The 19,504-nt window shown below is 40.4% G+C and overlaps 1 protein-coding gene across 1 annotated transcript in view; it reads right to left on the bottom strand.

Moving 5' to 3' along the window:
• The window catches only part of ehbp1 (EH domain binding protein 1), an 86,564-nt gene that overhangs the window by 23,113 nt on the left and 43,947 nt on the right, over positions 1–19,504 (bottom strand). The window contains exons 16-20 of the mRNA XM_020921052.2: positions 13,410–13,551; positions 9,930–10,075; positions 7,182–7,320; positions 6,657–6,757; positions 4,718–4,841 (exon numbers count right to left, since the gene is read on the bottom strand). Of these exons, the coding sequence (XP_020776711.2) occupies positions 4,718–4,841; positions 6,657–6,757; positions 7,182–7,320; positions 9,930–10,075; positions 13,410–13,551 (652 nt within the window). The remainder of the gene's footprint in view (positions 1–4,717; positions 4,842–6,656; positions 6,758–7,181; positions 7,321–9,929; positions 10,076–13,409; positions 13,552–19,504) is intronic.

The following is a 19,504-nucleotide window of genomic DNA, read 5'->3' as shown; positions in this document are numbered from 1 at the left end:
ATGTCCCTCACCATGAATTAGTATGACATGCCACTGAAAAAATACTAGTTGCCTTAGTTTTGTATGGTAATCCATTTACAAACCAATAGCTATTGGACTTTCAAAGATGGCGGCCAACTCTCACTAATACCCAAAATATCCGCTCACTGGGATTATTCCAGTATTACTTGCGCAAGGCATTGTTACAAAGCATTAACAGGTTATTGTCAAGTGAAAAGACTAGGTAAATTAATAGAGCACCTGAAAACAAAGCGCGCAGCAGATTATAGCCTTCCTCTCTGCCTCCATCTTTGAGTCTGTGAACTGGGGAAGGTATTATAGTCCCAACACTTTTTCTGTGCTGAAAGATTAGACTGGTTATCCCATTAAAGTTGGTAAAATGCCATTCTTGTGTCTTTAAGCTCTCGTATAGGAGGTCAAGATGAGTCTGCCTTGCGCTTACAAGGCGGGTATGGATGTAATCTGTCCAAAGTTACAATAATTAATGTTAAGCTTCTTCGACAATGCATTTGTGAAAGAACTGGGCCTGATAATATACTTAAATCTGAGCTAGCTGTTTGTGTAGCGGTGACGGCTGGATATGCGTGTGCGTGCATATGTGAGGGAGTCCCAGTGCCACTCATGTTGTAGCTCAGCTTAAATCTTTAGTCAAACTATAAGCTGACGCGGCCACAATGATGGATTAGAAAGACATGGGAAAAGAGGCAGAGACAACTGCTTACTTGATGGGGAGGAAAATAAACAGCACTATTCACACAAGATGCATTTAAGAAATGGGGCAAAAAGAGCTATCTAGAGACAATCCACTAAAAAAGCAATTGAAAGGAGCTCTATAATGTCCAAGACATTTTTTGCTAACTGCAAAAATCAATAAATTGTACTGTATAAATTCCCATAGATCCATTGGGAGAGTAATGATTTGTTAAAAAGTTAAATGATCTTACATACATACATACATACATATATTTTCTGAGGATGATAACATTTTTATCAAAGGTTCATTAGTTTGAAAAATTGTAACACAAATATGTATTTCCCTCAAAAAGACCTACTGGCATTAATGTTGGTCACCTTTGAAGGACTATCCTTCATTTGAATATAGACCTCCTCACCTTCATAGATTCAAAAAATACATTCCTAGTTCACGTCATGAATGAATTGAAACAGTAGTGTTCAGGTATATGATGAGATGTTAAAATGTGATGCAGAGAAGATATTTAAAAATACTGTTCACTGTAGCTTTATTTCAGCTTCAAAGCATCACAAACTACCATTTACAACTACTCCCTTATAACTCCCCTTAAACACATGGTAAATTAATTAACAAATCACGTTACTCACATCCTCCATTTGACCAATGGATCGCCGAGTTGCTGAGGCCATGTTGGAAGACTCCTTGTGTCATAATTTCTCACAGTTGTTCAGACACAAAGGTTGATTATGAGTATTGAGTATGCTACAATAAAAAACAAACAAAAAACAAAAAAGCTAAAACTCATGTCCCCAAATGCACAGTAGGTGAGGACAGCCCGCAGAGCAGCACAGAGTCATTATTTGGATAATGGTATCCATTAAGGTATACAACCTAGCAGTGCAGAGTGGCTTTCATTTACCACCAATAATGACTTCTGGAACATCTATGTAACAACAGCAACAATATGTTTAGAATATTGAAAAAGACAAGAAGATTACAAATATAGACTTATTAGAAAGATGTAACTATAGTAGCTCACCACCTGTGAATGAGTGAATGAAATAATGCCCTAAATTGTAAGACAACTTTGAGTGATTATAAGCACACATTTTTGTATCTAAATATATAGAATAGTGTGATTTAGCTATATATAGTCGGTTACTATCAGCCACCATCTGTAAATATTTGCAAGTCTGTCAGAAGTGCATTCTCCTAATGTAGCACATGTGAAGGACAGTGCTCCCAGTGGTGCAAGAATAACAAGTTCATTAGTGCAGGGGGGAGGCTGCAGGAATTCAAATCCCCCCCTGACTCAGCCACAGTCTGTGATTGGCTGCCTGTGTCGGCATGGCGAGGCTCATTAGAGCCCAGCAGTAATTAAGAGTTGTTAGAAAGTGAATTCTCCAACCGCAGATTAGAAAATTAAACTATTTACTGATTACATATTAATAGAAGACAACAATGGCGCTTGCCATAAGCTTGGAAGGCAACCAAGGAATAAATCTGTGTACTTAATTACCATAAACAATGGGAGCATAGAAATGGAGTTTTATGCACTCTCCCTCCTGTAATGTGTCTGATATCAGAAGACACTTGACAATTCTTGTTCAATTATCTCTATTATTTAATGTGCTGTGAACTGCCTCTGAGTAAATAAATTAACCACCCCAATTACTTTGAATTCATCTGGGGAGGGACACGGCGTCATAGAAAAAGCTCCAGAAAGATGCACTGTGCCTAAATTTAGAGAAGGAAAAATGTCCATAATGTATAATGGACTAATAAATTATGCCATTACAGTGAACTCCAAAGGATGGCTAAAAAACTTACTATACTCCTGATTTTGTATAGATAGATCCAAGACAAATCTGAGTGCAAAAGGTAAAGATGAGGTGACAACACTGGTCAGGAGCAGCAACAGAGCACAGTGGCTCTTCCCAGGCTGTGTCATAGATCAGAGAAATGAGCTTTAAGTCATGGGTCAGTCGGCCTGCCTGTTCACATCTGCCTCGCACTCCTGCTGCTCTCTGCACTGCCCTGGCACCACTGCACACTGGGCTCACCCAAACCTTTCTACACATTTTCTGCACCCCTCCTCTGGCTCTGGCAAAAACTGTTTCCCAAAATTGTGGGGCAAATAAATAAACAGGCTTGCCAAACGGTGAAATGAAAACTCCCAGCACCAAAATCTTAAATGTGTATATATTTGCATTTGAAACTAGAAAATAGCACTGCTGATAAATTAAGCTTGTGGACACAAATGTTGTTGGTAATGCTCAGAGCAATTTTAGTTTGTTGTGCCTCATTCCACTAAAATCTTATAAAAATGATATTGTTGGGATGTAACTGGTGTTACTGCTCAGGCAGCAGTCACTGGATCAATAGCAGATGTTTTGCTTACAGCCAATGGGTCGCAGCTTCAATCAGCTGGTCATGCTTGAGAAAAATATCTATCATCTATGACAACGTAGGAAAGGTGACCTCAGCTGCTCAGGTGATAAAGGTTACTTTAGTGACCACCTGTCATTGGCACATCTCGCTCTGACGCCTCCAGACTTCAGCCCAAAGGTACGATCCATAAGCTATTGGATGAGTCTCACGGATAAGTGCTGCAGAATGAGATATGAAATGCAGGTACTGTGCATGCGGCAAAAAGTTGTAAACTCTGAAATCTAACTTCATGGTGATAATTATTTAAAAGATACATTTAAATTTTGGATAACTAACTTCAGATTCTAGGAAGTTTATTTGACTTATTTTTCCCAGGTGAAAAAAAAGAGAAATCTTTATGGTGGAAGGTGTAGGAAAGTAAATACCCTGCGTCTAGTAGTGGCTAGTGGCTGCTTTATCAGTGGGTGACGCTGTAGCAGGAAAAACAGCCCTTCAGACAGACACAATAGCATGTGCTCTAACAGGGAGAGAGGGCACAGACACACAGAGCAGAGGAAAACGAGGAACCCCAACACAACAATCGCAGCAGAGATAGTCTCAATATCAGCACCCAAATGGGATAGGGAAGGTGAGCTCAAATCAAAACCACCTGCTTTCCTTTTCAACAGGTCTATACTTTTTCTATCCTGTCCTCTGTTGCCTTTTGGGCTTAAGAGCCAAAATCCTCCAAGTTACAGGCTGATATATCAGAAAGAGCATATGAGCAGAAGCTAAATATGACAAAAGCAAACAGAAGATGTTCTGCAAACTACATTTTACACTTTCACACCTGTTTTTTTCTTGTATGCATGAATCTTGTGTGAGAAATGGGATGGTATTCTCCCATTTCAGTAAGGGACTTAACGGAGCCAAGGCCGCTTTTTTTGGCTGGGCACACTGTCTCATGTCTTAACAAGGCTTTACCCCAAGCCAAATCTTAAATAAAAACCTTCCAAATTCAGCTCCATTGCCAAACCAGATTGCACTTTGTATGCAGGGCAGGGTGAGCATTTGTGCTGTGTGTATGTCGTGGATTTGTGAACTGTGTCAGCGCTTGTGTTGAGTTGCCTGGTTTCTCACTCTTTTTATATTTAGTTGCCTCTCCCTTTAACTCACCCGTCCTTCCTTATACAGCATATCAATGAAGGCCAGATATGTACTAGGGAAGGCGCGCGTGTGTGTATCCGTGCATGGCTGAGCGCACTGTTCAATACTGTGCAGCCTGGCTGGGGCCGTGCTGGCATACGGCAGCAGTGAAGACTTGGGCTGGGGCGCTGCTATCGCACCCAGTTATCGTTTCCCCCATGAAGGGCTCCCTTATCACCCCGGCCCAGAGAGGTCTCCCTTCTCTCCCCAGCCCCACTGCCCCCACCCTCTCCCTCCCTGCTCCACCTCCTTCACACCCCCATTCCCTCCTTTCATATCCACCCAGCGCTCTGTCGCGCAACATTCAACTGAGATGGGGGGGGCCTTCAAAGATTCTCACAAACGCACAGAGAAACGCACACAGCCCCTCCCAGCGCAGTTGTCTATGTGCGCGCGTATGCTCAATTTGCCAAAACAGTTTTTCCAGTGTAATTGGGCTTGGGGTACCTGTATCCATGAGATAGCGCAGCCTCTTCTCCACGCGTGCTGCTCGGGCGTCTATGTGCCTCTGCTCGCTCTCCAGTGCCGACAGTTCCCCAACCACATACTGACTGGTGTCTTTGAACGCCTTCTGTCAGCCAGAGAGAGCAAGGCAGAGAGACAGTCAGGGAACAGGCAAAGTAGTCCGATACAACATTAAACACAGGCAAAGAAAAAAGGGTGAATGGATAAAGGATAAAGAGAAATTGTGCAAACAGAGGATAAAGAAGAATGGATGTGAATTGGAAAGATATCTGAAAGAGGAGACAAAATGGTTTTAGAGCCGAAATAACAGGTAGAAAGGACACAAATCTTAATTAACATGCTAAATTTCAAAGTGTTAATTTTTACGCGAGTTCTAATCTGAAGGAGGATGATCTGTAGCTTAAAAGACAAACTGTTGCTTCTGAATGAAAGATCTGGCTGAGAATGGTGTAATTCATTGAACAGTAGGATTAGTCTATGCAACTTGACACTTTGGAAATACTGATGTTGTACTATATGAATCTTGAAGATGAGCATCATGTGTGATCTCAAACTAAAGGGAAAATAAAGACAATAGAGTGGAATTCATACCCTTTTGAATTAATCACTCCGCATGCAGGTAGACTCTGCATGTTCATGTCATCTTATCCAAGCACTTGTCAATTTATAGCTTCATATTTTATATTCATTCACACATAAATGATTAAATCCATCAGCCTGATATGCTTTTAATATACTGCTGTTCTGAGCCCCCTCCTGTCTCTGTGGTACCATTCTCCCGAAAAACTTGTCAGAGTGAAGAAAATGTTTATTCAAAATTCACCATTGAGGATTTTTATTTATTTATTTTATTGCTGATGCACTTCATTTTTTCTTAATGGGAATGTGAAGTAGTGAGCAGAAGAGAGGAAGTTTTTGTATATTCCACCCAGGCCAGCACTTTTGGCTGTCCTCTTTCATGTGAGCGCCCTGTGCACGTGTGTTCTAGCCTGTGTGTGTGGAGGCTGATTCCCAACAGTCTCTGCCCCTCCTGCTGCCTCGCACGTTCTTGCTCTATCACCATATTTTTCCTTGGCAAATCAATTTTACACATGATCAGCCCACTCCCCTTGCCGCGCTCGGCCCAGCCGTAATTAAGAGGAGGGAAATTACCATATATATTATATTAATGCAAACATCATTCAGCAGGTAATTCTTGGCTGATCGGGATAATGAAAAGGTTGAACACCCATTAACCCTGGGGCCCAGGCAGAGGAAGAGGAGGAGGGCCTGTGTATTTGTGCGTGTGTGCTGGGATGAGGGTGAAAGTGCAGGGAGACTCACCCTGTGGACTCTGATGGCACACACTCAATGAAATAATAGCATTCTTCTAGATACACTCTTAGTAAGTTTAAATACAAGCCAGGATAAGAGCGCGTGTGTAATCAGGTCCAATACTACGCACACACTAGAATTGCAAAGCAGCTCATATCTACCATTTCCATAATTAAAATGACAGTGTGCAAGATCAATACAAAGATGTCTCTGTTGAGAAGTGGGCACAGTTAAGTGAATGGGAATTTCGGGGGGGGAGGACAAGGTGAAGAGAATGAGGGAATGAGGTGTTAGACAGAGCAAGGCAAGAGAAGAGATTTATCTATGAGATGAGTGGAAAAAGCTGAGTAGAAAGAAATTAAAAAAGGTCAAAAGGAACAATTACAGGGCTAATCTGACAATGTCCAGAAAATGTCTTTCTAGCCACCTCAGGTCATTTGTATAGATATGCAACTCAAAGTCTGAAAATAAGGACACAGTCAGAATAGCACGACTACTACTAGTGATACAGAAAGTGGTCTAGATCTTGGTCTAGATGTAGTTTTCAGGATGTCACAAGAGAAATGCACTGTAACATGAATACAAGTTTATCCAACTGAAGACAAACCTCCTCCTCAAATGGTCTGCAAATATCAGAGTTTGTTGGTGACCCCCTCTCATCAGTTGCTCGCCTCATATCCTCAGGGATGGATTTCTGCCTCTTTACCTCTGTCAAAAGAGCAGCACATTTACAAGACTTACTCTGACGCAGGTGTGATCTTTTTGAACAAAAACTGTACGTAGTTGCTCTGGATATTTGAGTCCCAGTACAAGGCCACTGCAAATGTCAGAGCAGCTCTGCTAATGCCTTACCCTAGCCAGTATTGTTATACAAAGTCAGCTTTTAGAAAATACAAATGTTATTGTAGTTTAATTCATGATATTCAGACAGTCTAAACATATACTGTTATACTGTGATTTTAGGGCATCAAATTACAATACATTCAAAGAAAAAAAACAACTGACAAGCGGAAAGTCATTAAACTTTCTTAACCAGAGATTGACAGTAAGTTACTAAAACAGGTTTAAAAGTTACTAAAACAGGTTTAAAATGTTCATATATACAGCAGTAATTAAGGCAATGTGCTCTCACCTGGTTTGCTCTCCACATACTGGCTAAAGGACTTGAGTTGTGTTTTTCTCACTGCAGATTCTTTGCTGAAGACTACTGGGCTCCGCAGTCTCTCTGTGGCCCTACGCAGACGCTCTGCACGAAGTTCATCTGCATTGTTCTGTCACAAAGAAAACAACAGTTAATGTCCATCATTTAACCCTTTACTGATGCTTTGTGTGGGTGGAGGACAAAAAATACAATGGGAACACAAAGACAGAAAATGTTTAAAAACTGCCATGTATATCCACCTGTTTGCTACATAAATGAAAGTAAGAAAAAATTATAATAATTAAACAAACTTTCGTCACACCTTCAAAAACTACATGATTTCACAGTCTAAAATAATAAAAATAGGTATGTGTGATGATTGAAGAAGCATCTAGTGTGGGTATAGAGTACAGTACATGGGAGAGGTTGCTATTAGACTCTTTGTGTGCACACTAACTACACTGTAGTCTGACTCATGAGAGAGACAAAAAGGAGGCAATTAACTTGACTTTCAACAAAACCTCGAACCAGAAAATATATTCAAATTATGCAAAATGCAAAAAAGCACTATTGTTTTCAAAGTGAACATGTGTTAAAAAGCTACACGCTTGCTTCTCTTGCTATCAAAAAATGGGATGCGGAAATGCTTTATTACTGGGGCCTCCGAATAAACCAAGCCGAGTGGAAAAGAAAACCAGTTTGGGCAGAGATTGACATAGCGGTAACATTAATAAGACTGCGAAACGTGTAATAAAGTCAACAATTAGGGTACACATGTTCCACTTCTTGAGATTGTGAGGCAGGCTCTAGAGATAGGATGGCTAATTGAGACTGTGCAGTAAACAAAAGGGAACTATTAGTTTAGTTTTAGATTATTGACTTTCAATAACAATGTCGGCAATTACTCTGCTCGCTCTTTGCTTTTTCTGTCAGCTGCCGCCATAACTTTAAATCCAGTCAAATTTATGAACTGAAATGGCCAATTAGTAATTTCCGGCAACATAAGGCTAGAGTGAACGTGTGCACCCGACAATGTAAGGGCCAACCCCAAGACAATCCCCAGGAGCGCCACAAAATTGCTAATTGCAGAATGAAAGGGAGGAGTCAAGTGGCTGCTTGTGCTGTTTAATAAAAAACGGTAAATGGAGCATAAAGTTTGATTGCAATGAAAAGTCCCATGTGATAATGAAAGTGAATATTAAAATTGTTTGCATATGTGCATGGTAACTATAACATAACAGCTGTACAAAAATGCATGATGTTGAATATGTTTTGCAGTACAAAGCTTAGTTTAATTAATAGTGCTGTCCTTGTCATATTTACAAGGGGATTTAGATTTTGTTGATTAATTATTGTTGTACAGTGTAGAGACTAACAAAACTGCAAGCCCCAGCAACATTTACAAAGGACAGTAGCTTTAGCCCAAAAGCAAATCCCATGAGAGAGAAATTCTAGCTGCATAATTACTGCTGGACTGTTACTGAACTGGTGGGTGACATAATGTGACAATACTCACATTCTCATTTCAAATTTTAATTTGAGGAAGTGGTTTGTATATGGTATACCATTATCCATGAAGTTACTCATAGCTTTATAAGGGTTAAATAAAGTTTATATAGTCCACATTTAAACCATTTCTGTGTAGTCATGTAATTAAGTTGGGACAGATTTGAAACACCCATCCGAAGTCTTGTTGGCCACATAATCATTGTGGTGGTCAGCACTTGTTCAGATGCACATGCAGCAGACCACCTGCTCACTGGGTTAGCCCTGTGCCTCCTGTCACAGTCTGGGACCAGCAGATAGAGTCCCTGCCTCCTCCTGTCGTGCTCCTTCTCCCTGTGATCTGTTATCAGCACGACCATCGCTGTGGTAAGCTGTGGTGAATTCATGGGTTTTGGTTTGGTGTCTGTGAATGTGCAGGCCGCTGCGTGACTAATGTTGCAGTCTGCTGAGCGTCGCACGGCCTTATCGTGCACGAGACGCTGCGCATGCACACAATCACTAATGAGAGAAAGGACAGTCTGCACAGGGGTTCAACTACACAGTATCAGAGCAGCCTCCTCTAAGACACCTAAAATACACTGTATACTGTTTTATTATAAGATGTCAGTTATTCTCCTGGATCAGAGTTTAACTGTAGTAGTTAAATTACAGTAAACTATTTAAACAAATGAGCATACTGAGCATATATTCAAATCAGGATCCTCCCTCCATGGTGTTACAAACTGTGTCAAATGGGAACACAGGCACACATAGCCACTCCTTTGGGCATAAAGGGCTAAGCCTTTTAGGCTTTGAACACAAGAGGGTGTTTATGTGAATCGATGATCAAAGACGCTCTGTGTCGCCATAAGCACAGAGGGTCTCACTTGTACTGACAGTCACACACACTCACCTTATTCCACTTGACATTCAAAATCAATTAAATAGATGTAAAGACGGCCCAGCTACGATGTTTACTCAATATTCACATCAGAAGATATAGACACATGCAACAACCAGCACCCCCTCCCCATGTGTTCGCTCACACTAGAACTGTCTGAAAAGGTCAGAGTGGATAAAGGAGCTACAGGTAAGGCACAACATCACAATGTCTGTCCGTCCGTGTGTGTGTGTGTGTCAGACTACTGCGGGGAGAAACACAGTTTTACATGAAAACTTGTTAACCAAAAAATATCATTATCTCTTTCACAATAACTGGCACAGGACTCAAATGTGAGCTATGAGAAACTGTACCTCTGGCCCTTCGCCTGGACTGAGCGTGGAGGATGACACAGAGGGTGATGAGGAAGAGGATGTTGAAGATGGGGATGAAGGTAAGGTCGCTCCTGATTTGGTCTCAATCTTCTTCAGCTTAAGGTCCACATGTTTACTGTTCAGACCTAGTGGGAGAAATGGACACACTTACAATTTTAAACAATATAGAGGTAAAAATTGTAATTCTCTTAACCCTGCTCCTTTTAATACTTTGATTTGTGTTTTTGCTACCCATTTTCTATGGCGAGAACACACAACTCCCCTGCCATGACTGACCACTGTCCTAAAGATGAAAGAGGGAATGTGTTTTATGTGCCATCTCCCAGTCATCCAAATTCAAGTGCACGTTTAAAACAATTAAATATACTATGAATGTCTCTCCAGTTATCAACTATATAGAATTATTGACTCAAGCTACAAATTTAATTTTGGTCTATTTCATGTTAATAAATTGTATCAACAAAGAACAGGAAATGAAAACACAAATGAAGCTGAGATATGGCACTTCAAAGCTTGACAGAGCATTGCCTGTTGTGTTTATGTGTTTTTCTAAAAGTAACTTCACCTATCTCACATCAATGGAAAATTGGTGACGAAAATAAAAGTGTTTCACAGCAAAACAAAGCAATTACTACCTCTGAAGATTGCTGTGAATACTTCCCTAAAGATATGATTTTATTGTGACTGGGGAGAACTTTGCTAAGTTTATTAATTACATTTAAAACTTCATAGTAAAAGAAATATGAAAGAAGCAAAAAGAAATCAATCAACTGAGTTAGTAGTTAGTTTAAAGCATCACAGACACTGAAGCATGCAGCCTAAGCCAGTGTTTTACCCAGAGAAGTTAGCTCAGAGGTGGGGTTAGTAAGCTCCAGTGGCCCCAGCGCGGTGAAGGAGTCTGGAGGTGAGGCCTGGAGTGGCAGTGGGCTAGTAACCAGAGAAGCTGCAGATGTGGCACCAAGCGCAGTGGGATCAGCCTCAAACTGAAGCTGCTCTTCCTCCTCATCTTCCTCCTCATCCTCCTCCTCCTTCACCACCACCACCTCCTCCTCCTCATCAGCAGCAGTAGCAGCAGCCCTTTCAAAATCAACATTGTCCACATACCGCTGATCCTTCTCTCCATCTACATCTGTGGATATGAGTACGGACAGGTCAGAAGAGACTGAAAAGACTAAAGCAGTGCAAGATGGTGTTAAGCAGTTAAAAGGAAAGGAATTAGTGAAAATAAGTTTTATTATTAATAACTGCTACAGATACCTATGTTCAAATGTCAATGAAAATACCAAGGGGGGAAAATAATAATTTCAATTTTGTTAAGGTGGTGTATATCAAATAATTTCTAACATGTAATTTTTGTGTGGTTGTTTAGCAGAGTTAAACGTTCTTTGACCATAGTAAATTGCTTCATGCTCCAATTCATTTGTTTTTCTGTTTTTTTGTTTTTGTTTTTATTTTTCTATTTTGAGACTTACAGTGGGGTTTTGCTCAACAAAGTTTTATTTATTTATTTTTTCCTTCGGTCACATCTTGTTGAATTTGTTTATGGAAGAAACTAACATTCCAAATTCCCAATAGTCCAGGTATGGTAGTTAGAAAGAAATGTTATCATAGTTTGAAAAAAATATTTTGAAAACTAGGGATTTTAAAGATATGCTTATGCAACTGAAACTTTGTTGTAATTAGAAATAAGTGGACTCTGGTGTGAGATTCTGGTTTAGTGTTTCAGCTGAGCTGCTGAACAAAGTGTATCAACCACAACTGAAAGTAAGTCTCCCTTTTAATTTTCCTTATTCATGCATTGGTTCCCTTATTTTCGTGTTCCAGATAAAAAGGCCAGGCAAACAATAACCTCCAAAACATGAAAGCATATATTCCATTAAGTCTCCTGAGGGGTTCGATAGAAACAAGAGTGTCTACACATTACCAACAAAGAAAATAAAATTACAGCGGGCCCATACGGAGACCCGAAGAGCTCTAGCTGCATGGATAACCCACCATGGATTAAGACAAAAACAATCAGTAAACAGCAACGGAACACACAAGCACCCTCCTCTGCTGTTTACAACTTGCTGGGCCGAGCCATTTAGAACAAAGAGAGAAAGATTGTAAATAATAAGAGCATTTCCTGTTTTTTTTTTTTTTTTTCTAATTTGCTGGCTGCGATGTGGAGCGTGCTAGCAAGTGCCGTCCCTGCGTGGCTGGTTGGGGTCTAATTAATAGGAGTCCATGGTGATGGAGTTTGGAAAGTTTCTTTGCGGGCAGATACTTGGAGGGGGGGTCCGTGCTGCACTGAAGGAGCGTGAATGGTGCGGAGAGGGAGAGAGATGGTGAGTTTGTGTGTAGGGGCTAGGATTAGCCGTTCTGCTCGGCAGGCCTTGTGAATCACAGCCCAAAGCATTTCTCTTCTCCTCACCTCCTCCCCCTTTGCTCCCTTCTTCCCTTCAACTCCCTTTTTAATGAGATCAACAATTAGTTCAATTCAGAAAGGCTGAAAGAGCAAAGAAATCAAGTGCCCCTCTTCCCTGGCCATACTTTTTTGTCTTTGTCATTTTCAGTTAACGAGTCACTGATCTCACTTCTATCTAAGGATTTACTTACCAGGCTTTTGTCAGTTCAAGTTTACCAGTCATCTTAAACTTACACATGTAATCTACCTGACTGGTCCCTGGGAACTAGTACTTACCCTTAGTCCTCCTTTACTCACATAAATCATTTTTCTTTGAGGAGTACATGTGAAAGAGATACTAGAAACATCAGCAACTGAAGTAAAGTTAACAAAAGGGAAAACAAATAATGTTAAAAGACCCTGCAGTAAACAAAGGTAAACTTCAGTATAGCAATACAACTTTCAAAATTTTAAAGGTCAGATCAGCAATTTAACACTTCTCCAATTTATCCAAACCTCAAAGTTTAAAAATCGGTCTGTAATTTTGTAAACGCCACTGTTTGTAATTTATGAGCAGTAAAGTCATAATGCCTGAACTGAATAAAATGGAAGGTGTAATGCACAGACGTCTTAAACAAACAACAAGAAACATCTAATAATGGTCATTACCATAATAACCCCAATTTCAAGAAAATGGAAAGCAGTGGGACGTGCACACGATGCATTTGCTCCCCTGTAAGCTGTTATTAGAAGCCTTTTTGTATTTGGAGCATAATTTGGCCACACCATGTGTTGTGTTGATTAACAATTACTGAGAGAACGAGACAAGGGAGGAGTTGCAGGGTAAATTGCTGCTCTGAATATTGGGAAGGTGTTTTTCTGAATCAGGACTGCAGTCGAATAACATTTCTTTTTCTCTGCGGATTAGGCAGATCCCCTTTAGAGAGCATAATGGAAATGTGGGAGTCCTAGTGTGTGTGGAAAAGGTGTACATTAAAAGCAAATGCTTCTTTTGTAGACAATAAGTGCGGGACTGATGCGATAGCTTTGTGCTTCTCCTACGTGTAACTGACCTCCAGCAGGACTGGCCCGGGTTCCTCTGGCTCTGTCTGCATCTAACGTGCTCAGGTCGGACATTTTGACTCCAGATCGAGCCTCTGCGATCAGCTGCCTTGCCCTCTCTCTCAGCTGCCTCCTCCGCTCTGCGTCTTGCTCCTATGAACAGAAAGACAACACATGTAAGCAAGAAATGGACAGCAGACACAGTTAAGATTTTTGTTTAGAAGACAACAAAACTACATTTATGCATTTAGTTATGTTTGTGGTCTCAACTACATAAATTGTTGCACTACAGATACAGTATTGAGCATGCACCTTCAGTAATAGCAGAAATGCTATTTTGAGGCCAATCTGATGGAGCTGATAGTGTAGGGCACTACACAAACACACACACACCACAATCAGAAAAGAAGTCTTTGAAGCTGTCAATGATGGAACACCGAACAGATGACGACATGACTTTGTGTCAATACACTTGTGTAATTATTGTAATTATCCTAACAAATGATTTTAGGTGATGTTTATGTGCTGTTGCTCTGCCCTACTGTATTGTGTTTTGCTTATTAAAGTCTATTTTTGACTAATTTTAATGCATGATCTTTGAGTTTGTTTACTGACAATGGCAATAAAACTTATAATGATTTCTTATAGAAAATAAAAACATGCTGTGAGTAACCCAGTAAATGTAATATTATTTCAAAATATAACATTATTCATAATGATTTAAGATTAAGATTCAGCTTCGGTCTGTGTATTTAAGAACAAAAAGTTACAAACTTTGAAAATTCACTTTGCGCAGACATGCACATGGCCCAGGGGAGCATGAATGTCTGTCACTGATCTTCCTCCCTGTGGTTTCCTGTTAATCAGGCTTCTCCATATTGAGCCAAGGGTTTTAGAGTTGGCCTATTGAAGCCACCAATTTATCCATTAACAAAACAAGCAGCACCCGCTAATGAGCTACATCTCTCAATTTCCATGTCAATTGTTTGTTTGTAGCTATTGTTTGGCTTGGACAATAGGGATCTATTGTAAGTGACAGCAACCTAATGCACTGGGTGTATGTGTGTGTTGGAGACAGGTCTGGTGGATGCCCATGGGGCAAAGGGAACACACCTTAGAGAGGCTGATAAAGAGCAGGAGACAGAGAGACGGTGGCAGAGCAGTGAGACCAAAACACAGATAAGAGGAGGAGCTATAGCAGAGGATTATGTATAGGAACACAAATATTGTGTATATTAAAGCCAACTACTTCAATTACCAATTCAGCACACATATTATATCTGCTGGAATAAGGGGCATTATAGTGGGGTCACTTATAGACTACCTCATGTTATCAAGAGGATATGTGTTCCATAATAATCATTATGTCCCAAGATGACACTGGACACTGGTATCTACATTACTGTAACTGAAGATGGGTCTTATAAGAAGATACATTGTTTGGGTTTGAACTGTCTTTTTCTCTGTGACATAAATAAGTGGTATCTGTATGTGGGAAAATCTGGGAAGCTTTAATGTAGACATCAAACAAGGAGGTTATGAAAGTTAATATACAAAATGCTTCCCTTTTCCATACTGCTTTTTGGTATAATGTTGCCAGATCTGACATTCTGGCTAAGGAGCGGTGATGATATTCAGTCTGGCCTGAGCTGATAGGGACACAGGTTTGAGTATGTTAAGACTATGCACATATACATTAAAACAGATGGGGCCCCACCATGTGCATCACTGTTGTCAGGCATTTTCAAGACAGAAAAATTGAAATTGCTTTGCCTATCCAGAGGCAAGGATTATAGGCATAGAAAATGCATCAGGTTAACTTAGTCATAGGTGCTGATTAGAAAATACAGAAATGGTCCCACAGAAAAAAGACAGTGCATCTATGAATATACAACGTATAGGCCACATAGAACAGAACAGAATTTAGAGGCATTAGTGATCTGACTATTCTTTATCTTTTCTAATATTTGCAAATTTTCAAACATATTAAAATGTAATCGAGCAAAAGTAAAAGTCTAGAGTGCATCATGCTCAACGTTTGGGGAAAAAAGGAAAAAAGGAAAAAAGCGATAAAAGACACATCAGCTGGAGGCCAGGATGGATGGTGATCAGAAGTAGAAGACTTCCTTTTTTCCTGAAAGCAACAGTGTGGACAATTGTGGACTGTGGTTCCATTGACTGCTGGAAATGTCTTGGGTAAGAGCTGAACGCTTGAGTGCGGGGCTGAGACAGAGGGGTTCTGTGGTCTTGGCGTGGGCTGGAGCGCTGTCTGATCGGGGGGAGCAGGTTGTCGCCTTCACTGCTCTTTTCGAGGCCAGTGGTAAAAGGGAGGGAGGCCATGCACCAGTGAGTTTGTACAGAGACCTGGCGTGGGCGCAGTCTGATGCCCTGTGCACCAGACACAGCTCCAGTGAAAAAGCTCTGCCAACCTCCCAGACAGTCAGCCTAGCAGCCACTCATGCCGCTCCACACATTTGTCATGACAAACTCATTCAGTACTAAGAGGCGCTTTAGGTCTCTATCTTGACTTGGCACACAAACAGACAAAACAAAAGGGAAATGGAAGCTTGATGCTTATGCAATTGGACGACAAATAAAGTAAAATTGTGGTCATGTCAATTGGTATGGTTATGAGTTACATCATTAGCAATTTAAACACAAAAGAGAAAATAGTAACACAATATGAACAGTAATTACATTAAACCTGTGATACTAAAGCAACATAATTTACAATAATGTTTATTATTGGATACTTGGGAGAGCAATAGAGTTACGTTCTAATGTAGAGCTCTAAAAGAGTGTGAGGGAGACGCTTATCGTGTGGCACCAGACGGAGTGCGCGGATCAATGAGCACACAAGGCCCACAGTGATCAATGCATTTGATAAGGAATTAAAGAAGAGCCACTGTACAAGGCTATCAAAGAAACAGGACATGGCCTAATTATGATTTGACATGTGCTTGCCCATGATAGGGGTCTGCCTCTGCATAAAGGTATACTCTGTGAAATATATAGACTATAAATATATAAACTGCATAATAATAAGCAGCAGTAGTTTTCAAATCAGACAGTATGTCAAAGTCTGAATGAAGCTTGGATGTTAAAAAAAAGCCAATTTTCTTAGCAAAAAACCCACCAAACCTTCTGTTAACTGTATTTGAGTCTGAACATCCCATGACAACATAGCTGTGTCACACTGTATGTGATAATTGTGCAAGAGAACAAAGCTCAGTTGTACAGTAGGACTGGTCCAACAGGTAAAGTGAAGCGTGGAAACGACACTTTTCACATGCTGGCACCGACAGCCAAGTGAAAGGTTTTGCCCTTTAAATAGACAACATAATTACTGTGGGAGGGACCACTGTGCAAATAAAAAGAAGGGAATGAGAACTGAGGGAAGGGAATGAGAAGTGCAGAACTTTGGGACCGTAAGGCATTACAACAAATCCCACATTATTAAACTGGTATAATAGCATAGCAACAAATCTGTTATAATGACATGCTGAGTAAAATGGTACTGTACTGACTAAGTAAAATTATGTTAAATTAAGCTGTCAGCTGTATCCGCTGTCAACTGTATCAGCTCTATCAGCTGTATGCAGTGCTAGGTCTCATTACTAACAGTTCCTGGTAACTCCAAATGTGGGCAAATGATATTTATGCATTTTGAAATTTATATGAGACTTTACAGCCCATGGACAAAATTGATCCCATGCGTACAATTGAGACAAGGCATAAAGTGTTTAAAACAATCAACAAAGAAGAAAAACAACAAATACATAAGAAGAAAAAAAATTATAAATGTAACTGCTAGTTATTGTTAACATTTGTTAACAATAACTAGCCAGCTAACACCACACCAATGTTACTGCAGTTACACAGGTTCACACAGGACTGTAACAACTTTCTAAAACTTTTTTACTTGTAAAAATAAATCAAGTGGACAGGGAGAAGACAGCATTACAAAGTGGAGCACTCTTGCGCAGTGGAAGTGATGTGGTCAAATGTGCACATGAGGTATGTGAAATGACCGATCAGAGAAGAAAGGGAGAGAGAAATGTGAAGAGACATAAAGGACAAACACATGCCTACATCTCCAAGCACTCAGAGAAAAACATGGGGCGTGTTTCGGGGCTCTCCTGTGACAGCTTGATCAGCTCTTGTGATGCAGTAGGGAGAGCGCTCTTTCTGCTGCTCGTTACTGCACAGATCTTGCTCTGCTTTGATCTCAGCTCCAGCCAATTCAGCCACGACACATCCCCTCGCTCCTCGGCACAAGCATGCACACTCACTCCAAAGGAACTCCCCACCTAACTATTTAGTTTCATTAGGGACAAATTCTTAAGAGCAGAAAGCAAAGATGGGGAGGAGGGGGGCACCGGACAGGGTAAGGCTAAGAGAATAAAAGGACAGAAACCACATTAAAATGAGGGCTCAGAGAAGGGACATGGGCAGCAACATTTTATTTTAAGGATAGGCATTTTTACTTTTACATTTGTGAAAATGTGACACTAATCACCTATTTTATTATAAACAACCTAAATAAAAGTTAAAACATAATTTAATAAGAGAGTTATGTATCCAAATCCAGAAAATGCATTTTGGGGGGATGGGGGGGCTCACCTCTCAAAGTCCAATTAATAATCAGCCAAACAGACTTGGTAGCAGTAGCATCTACTTTTACCTCTTTAAATTGAATAGAATTTGTACCATTTGCATCTTGTTTTGTATTCTGCAGTGTGTGTCATGCCCTCCATTTCAGCCTTGTTTTTGTTCACTGTTTCGATGCAAATAAAGTGGAAAATGACAAAACCATTTCCATGTAAAAAGAAGTGGACAACAGCCAGTGAAATGAGGACGTGGGGCATTTTAAAGAGGTTCAAAGAACAGCTGACGAAGAAAACACCCATGGGTCACAGCGGCAAAGACCCCAGTTCTTTCCACTCAAGAGTAGGACAAGAAGAGAAAAAGAAGAAAAGAAAAAAGAGAGAGGGGGAGGAGGTATGGATGGTGTCCCGCAAAAATCAAACGGCACCCAATTATATGAATCACAACGAGTCAGTGAGCAGGGAACTTTCTTACCTGCAAAACAGCCAAGCATTTGCGTGCACTTTCAGACAAATTCCTTTCTCCGTTACGCGCACACACAAATTCATCTCAGTCCTCAGACTCTGGTGTAGCACACAAGATGCACAGGAACACACACAAATCCACACAGGACCACATGCAAACACAGTCTCCAAAACCTTGTGTGGGGCTCAATAATTAGCCTGGCCAGGCCGCTGTGAAATTACTGTTCTCATCTGCTAATGGATGAGAAGAGTTATACACACACAGACAAAAACACACACTATCCCATTAAAGCAATGGGGATGGTCAAAACTACAACAAACTGTTCTGACTGTGAACAATTTTGTAACTTATTGTGTTATAATTGTATTTCCTTTCATCATTCAAAAGGGGACTTATTCAGGGGTAAATGCTCACTCTACTGAGCCCAAGTTATATTTCTAAACACCAATAATTTGAGAGCCTATACAGTTTTTTTGTTTTGTTTTCAGCGTTCATTAAAACAAAATTAGCTGTTAATAGTAACATAATTTCTTAATAATAAGTAATTTGAAATAATTTCAATAGTTTCGAATTTAATTTGTATTTGTCCAAATAAAACCAACTTTGTTCTATCCATCACAAAACACATTTTAACATTCTTTATCAGAGGTCAGAGGCTGCCCTTGTAGGTTCAGGGTGGGCAAGTGGAATGTGACCCCAGAACATTACAAGACCTGAGCCACTGATGTGTTCTGATGGTGCCCACCAACAATTAGCATCAGTGCAGTCAACACATGAAAGGTCAAGGACACCAACAAGCCCAAAGTGACATAGGCGCAAAGATAAATGGGAAAAAAAACCCAAAAAACGAGAGAGATTGATAAAGGTGAGAGAATGTGATGTATGAACAGGAGAGTGACAGAAGGCAGAGTGTAAAGAGAAAGGGAGAAAAGTGAACCTGTGACCTTAGATGAAAGAGCCAGTCACCGTGGGCTACAATTAGGACTGGTAGGAGGGACAGCATAGGTCAAGAGAACAGGCCTACAAACACATG

The sequence above is a fragment of the Boleophthalmus pectinirostris genome, unplaced genomic scaffold (assembly GCF_026225935.1).
Source record: "Boleophthalmus pectinirostris isolate CB_2022bp ecotype Guang Dong unplaced genomic scaffold, ASM2622593v1 HiC_scaffold_5, whole genome shotgun sequence".
NCBI lineage: Eukaryota > Metazoa > Chordata > Actinopteri > Gobiiformes > Gobiidae > Boleophthalmus > Boleophthalmus pectinirostris.
Note: the sequence above shows the minus strand (reverse complement) of the source record. Positions and strands in the feature narration are given on the sequence as shown.